At 46.7% G+C, this 5,759-nt stretch overlaps 2 protein-coding genes across 3 annotated transcripts in view; one reads left to right on the top strand and one right to left on the bottom strand.

Moving 5' to 3' along the window:
* Positions 1-2,109, top strand: part of SCAPER (S-phase cyclin A associated protein in the ER) — a 176,281-nt gene extending 174,172 nt beyond the window's left edge. Inside the window, 1 exon segment of the mRNA XM_025050312.1 lies at positions 1,676-2,109. Within this exon segment, the coding sequence (XP_024906080.1) occupies positions 1,676-1,776 (101 nt within the window). The 3' untranslated portion in view covers positions 1,777-2,109.
* A 150-nt stretch (positions 2,110-2,259) lies between these two features.
* ISL2 (ISL LIM homeobox 2) overlaps positions 2,260-5,759 on the bottom strand; it is a 9,937-nt gene continuing 6,437 nt past the window's right edge. The window contains exon 8 of one of the 2 annotated variants that reach the window (XR_003047815.1): positions 2,260-3,569. The gene's annotated coding sequence lies outside the window, so the exon portion shown is untranslated. Of the gene's footprint in view, positions 3,570-4,338; positions 5,678-5,759 lie in introns of those variants that run through there. The other variant, XR_003047814.1, reaches the window with a different exon arrangement.

Genomic DNA, 5,759 nt, shown 5'->3' with positions numbered 1-5,759 from the left:
TGAGGTGTTTCCTGTGATCAGAGCTGGAGATGTAGAATTCTTAAGTACACTTTTACTTTTAAAATCCTCCAGACTGCAGCTTAGGTGTGCAGGCACTCTTTGAGGTCGTGACAGTGTCTCGGATGGGGACCCGGACCCAGCTTCCCCAGTTCTTCCACTAGTTTGATAGTCTTTAAAGTGGCCAGTCACAGGCCCACGCCCAGCAGGACCCTCTCGGGTACCCACCAAGTCGCCCTCACTTAGGGGGTCGTCTTGGACTCTGTCTCTCACACTCACACACAATTATCTGTAGTGAGCAGGTGCTGAAAAGGACATAGAAGAGAAGAGGAATAGAGCTGTAACATTATCCTGAAAAATGTCACGTTTGAGTAACTCAAGTACTCACAGAAGTAAACAGAAAGCTGTGCCCCTCCTTATGAATGCAAGTCAACATCACGGTCGGTGCCATTTGTCCGAGCCAGATTAGTGTGGAAGTTCAGTTCTGCCCTGACTCAGTCAGAAAAGAGAAAGAAGTGATTGGGGGCGACTTGGGCGATATCAGCATACTTTGTTACTGTCTCTTACAAAACAGTTCTTTCGATCGCGAGTATATGAAAATACCTAGAAAAATCTTCCGATGTGTTTTTTAACTGCACGGCATTTTCTTTGCCAGTAAGAAGCACAGACATTCCTTTTTCTTTTCTCCTGACTCTAAGGATGAGTCGCCATTAGCTGCGTATCTGGCAGGCGAATCCCAGGGGCTGCCTCTGTCTGCTCGGTTGGCTGGGGCCTCTGGGAGCCTCTCAGCCTTCTTTCTTTGCCAGCGGACCATCTTCTCTGCCTCCATTGCTTACCCTGATTACAGTGAGCTTAATCCACAAAACAGCAAGTGGGGAATTGGTCCCTGCTTTGCTCAGTCATCGCTATATTTGGTGACAGCTCATAATATGCTTACTTGATTAAAAAAAAAATGATGACACCTTACTTAGTTGTCAGTTTGTACTTTTGACATCTGTTCCCCTTTTGCTCAGGTTAAGTCACCATAAAATGCTTCAAGACATTTGGAGTTCTTTGCCCAGGTGAAGCTCAGTGTAAAGAGCTCCGGGTAGTACCACATCCCTACTGCCCAGGAAGAACTGTGGTTTGCAAGGACTCGCTGCTGCTCGGTGACTGCCCAGTCATGAAAGTGTTTGCTTTCTGTACATTGGTAGTTAATGAAGCTCCTAATTCTTCCCTTTGCTTTATTAGATGACCGACTGAATGGCAGATTGAGCATTTTTAAAGTTATATTGAAACTAAAATCATGTTTTATACCAATTAGACTATTTTAGAAAACAAGTCCAGTTTATATACAGATATACCCTGACAAGGCTAATTTAAGGAAAAAGATACGGCTGTCACTGTGTTGTGATCACTATCCTTATTTTTGACTATTTTCTTACTCTGGATTCCAAAAGTTTTTTTTATTATGTGTTACATAGAGGTTATGTTAGAAGCACAAAATAGATTGTGATTAAAATATAGTTTTTATAGATAGCGATAGAGATAGATCAACTACCTTGTTTATTTACATACACTGCATCATGGTTTGTTTGAAGTTTATGTCTCCATTTTGTGGTCGGATATCAAAATAATTGCTTAAACTTTGAAGAATTTCTCTTCTTATAATTTAATTATTTTCCTTTTTTCCTCTCAGGAAGATGCCTTTGTTCCCAAGACTATCTTGAACTGGCTAACAGATTTCCTCAGCAGGCCTGGGAAGAAGCTCGACAGTTTTTCTTACAAAAGGAAAAATAATAAATGTTTGGGTGGTTCTGTATCTGAGTACCCTCATTCATATTTTAAATCGTTCAAACAGACATTCTCGCTTCCTGAAGAAACTCATTCTCATGTGTATACTCCCCCTGTACTATAGATATGGTATATACTTTGAACTATTTATAATGACTGTAGATACTTTAACATTCTACTTGCTGATTTTGCAAGTTGAGTTCATGTCATTTATGCACAATACCTTGGAGTTTAGTAACTTCCATCCTATAATATATGTTTTGTATTTGTAACGTGGGTGAAAGTAGACAAAAATTAGCAAGTCTGCTTTGTTCTTGTAATAAAATAACTTATTCTGTTTGCAGTGGTGACTTTTCTGGTAAAAACAAAACAAATTTGAAAGAAAAATGCTACTCCGACCCTAGAAGTATCTTAAAGACTTAATTAAAGTGAAGCTGCCGTAATGTTTCTGTTTAAGGTTTGGGGTAAAGACGTAGATAACACTTCTACGTTGTAATTACATACATGCCTTCGGCCTTTGGACATGAATTTAGAGCACTGCATCCGTGGGTCGGCCTAACCTTTCCCAGCAGACGGCGGGAGAGCCGCGGGCACTGCCGAACCGAAGTCATTCTGCAGAATAAGCCCAGTCCGGAAAGATCAAGCACAGTGAGTCACCGCGGGTATTTTCTGAAATGAACGTGAACTGAAGCCACCTCGGGACCAGTGAAGTCGCAGGTCACAGCGGCTCCAGTGCGTGGGACCCCTCCTCCCCCCCAACCCACCTTTCTGCACCTGAAGGGGGTGCGCTAAGAGGGACACCAAGTGACAGCGCAGTCTTTTCTGAGGATCAGGATGTAGCAACAACTGAGATCTGGGTGGAAAACGGCCTGAGTACGAATCGGATGCAAGACTCAGGGGCTGGAAGAGAAGTTTCTTTGTGTTTCTGTTTTTGTTTTTAAGCAAACCTACCCGCCTGCGGTGGGGACAGCTCATGCAGCTGCCGCCGCTGCGTTTTCACTGCTTCACAAACCGCGAGAAGGGGAAGGCCCGATGTCACAACAGAAGCCGGCGACTGCACCCTGAGCCCTCGGAGCTCCCGCCGCCCCTGCCGCCGGGACCCGGGGCTCCACGCCGCTCGTCTACACTGCATCCGGCTCCTGCGGACCAGACCGGCCCAGCCCCTGGGGCGCAGAGACCCCCTCCTCCCAGGACAACGGTGCCTGGACCCGGGCGGTCCAGCAAGAGAGGAAAAATCGCATTTATGAGACTCGCCGCCCAAACGCCTCACGGTACCACAGGCTGCTTTCCAGTCGAGAGCCACCAGTGACGGGCACGCCGCAGCCACCTCCCGGGAACCAGTGCACTCGCAAGTAAACCTGTAACCCAGTCCAGCCGGGTTCCTCCCCATGGGCCAAGCCACCGAGGCTGCCGCTTCTCTAGGCGGCCGGGGCCCTGTGACCTCGGTCCGACCTCACCTCCGCCCGCCGGGGTCGGCTCTTCTCGAGCTCCCTGCCAGTAAGCGAGGGAGGTGTCCCTCCTCTCCACCCCACTGTCCCACCCCCTCTCCCTGCTCCCTCGTCCCCAACACAGGGTCTCCCGCCTCTGTCCCCACACCAACCCCTTAGGTGCCCTGCCTCGAGTCTCCAGCCAGGGAGGTGCCCTCATCCAAAGGCTGCACTCACCTGGCACTCCCGCCCATCCCCGCAGCTTGCTGGGGGCCCAGACTTGCTCTGTAAACGGAGCTGGGTCGCAGTGCAGTCCTTGCTCGTGCCCTTTTCCTCTCCCCTCACTGCTCCGTCTAACTCCACGCACAGTCTCTGTCAACAAGGTGCCGTCTGTAATTGGTTACCCAGTCCTCGTTATTGCATCCAGTCCCTGTATCTTGAGGAAAGTTTACCTTTACATCAATCAGACCCATATTTAAAAGCCTCTAATCTTCCCTACATCAGCTTAATAAACTTTGAATTTCCTGCTTTTATCACAAGTCCACTGGAAACTTCTCTGCAAATAGTTTATTATTCATTCATTGTTTCCTCTCTCCAGCACGGCTGCCATCCGGCTAAGTCTCCTGCTCTTTGGCGAACACTTGTATGGGAAAACGGGGCCAACTCAATGTGTGGCAGTTTATGCCCCTCCCCCAAAGCTGCAGTGGCAGAATCTCACATTTTCCTGAGAACGATTCTAGACAATGTCTCACACCCAGTAGTTGCAACTCTGACAGAAGTGAGCTTTAAGCTATTTCATATTCAAAATTGAAAGGATGATTTCTGTCCCACAGTTCATTCTCTATTAGTTTATTGGGAATACTGGTACAGGGCCTCTGAATTTCCCAGAATTATGCAGCCTTTCAATCTGTGTTCTGTATATAAAATCCAAAAGTTTTTGCATCTCTGGGAATCTACTGCCTCAATTTCATAGAGCTATCCAAATGATTAGATAAGTCTTTGGAGAATATCTTATCCTAAAGTGAATCTAGTCAAATAACGAACTCCCGTCTTCCACCTATGGCCTTTCCTACTGAACTGACTTTTTACTACACAATTGGGGATGTCACTTTAAAAGTTCAGTAAACATAAAATACAAGACTTGTAATTGTTACAGGCAATTTAATTTACAAGAAAATCCCTACTGTATTACAGAAGATGTTTAAAAATGACCCGGGAGCCATTAAAACTGATATTAATGTAACTAACCAACCGTAGATCCGACACCTCACCAGGGACCATTGTAATAAAGCTTCAAAGTCAACTCCTTTCCCTGGAAAACAATGTGCCACTTAGGGCAGCTGGCAAGAAACTACAGGGGAAAAGCTTATGATGTTTAATACAGTAAATACAGATAGACACAGGCATCCCAATATACAGTAACCACTTTTATCTGGGTAATTTCCCAGTATTCAAAAACATCAAAAAGAGGAATTAGATTTCGATCTATGAATGATAAAGAGATGACTAGACAGATGTTTCCATTCATGACATTAAAATAGTGCTGTCAAAATAAAAAAATGTGGAGCTAATTAACAACCATTAATGAAATTATTCAAGAACCTTTTTTTTTTTTTTAAGATGACAAAACCCAATATTGTGGATAAATTAAAAGTTTTTGAAAGGAAGATTTCTTGGAAGTTTAGCCCTCTATCCAACGGCCAGTCAAAAGGTAAAAGGAACTATTTCTGTTTGGGAGGGAATGGTCTAAGTTAAGAGAATGAAGCCTCAAAGAGCCTAACCCTGATTATTAAAACCGTATCTGGATCCTTGAGAGGTAAAGCTGGTCCTCATTAACCCGACGTATCTCTTCCCTTATCTCTAAGTTTGCAGCACCGTTTCCTAAATCCCGAAGGGAAGTGTCCTTTTTAATTTTTGTGCTAGCATCACCTTGACTTTCAGGAAGCAAAATAGACACGTGACCCAATTTCCCCACCACCTCCCATTTTCTTTCGATAACTGCCCTCCCGACTTCCAGCCTTCCCTCGCGACCGGGCGACGGTGCCTGCCGTCAGCTCTGCCGTGCAAGCAGCCGCGGCTTTTAGCAGAAGGCGCCCAGTACTCCATCCCGCCACCGCAGCTGCCCCCTACTCGGGGCACTGCCGTCTTTCAAAACAAATCCCGGGCAGAGAACGATATACTTGCGGGTCATTTCACTCGAGGGACAGGGAAACAAAGCCAACGGCAGCGATTTCTCAAGAGTCGCGGTTGGGCTGCTTGGCTGGCAGCTCCCGAGTGCGGCGAGTGAGGCTGCCAAAGAGTTAAACTCGCGGAGGGGAAAACCTGAGCCCGCGTTCCGTGCGCTCGCCCGGGGCTGCTGGAGATTCGGTATCTCTCGGTTATTTCCTGCGAGCTCTAAAGCCAGTTTTCAAGAAAACAAGTGGCAGGGTTTGAAATGTCACACCGAGTGACCTGGGCCATCCCCGCCCCGGCATTCGGGTCTGCAAAGAAAATAAACCGAGGACACGCCCGACTGCGTCTGGGTGGACCCGCGCTCCCGGCGGGGCGCTGTGGCTCCCGCGG

The sequence above is a fragment of the Pteropus alecto genome, unplaced genomic scaffold (genome assembly GCF_000325575.1).
Source record: "Pteropus alecto unplaced genomic scaffold, ASM32557v1 scaffold60, whole genome shotgun sequence".
NCBI classification, from domain to species: domain Eukaryota; kingdom Metazoa; phylum Chordata; class Mammalia; order Chiroptera; family Pteropodidae; genus Pteropus; species Pteropus alecto.
Note: the sequence above shows the minus strand (reverse complement) of the source record. Positions and strands in the feature narration are given on the sequence as shown.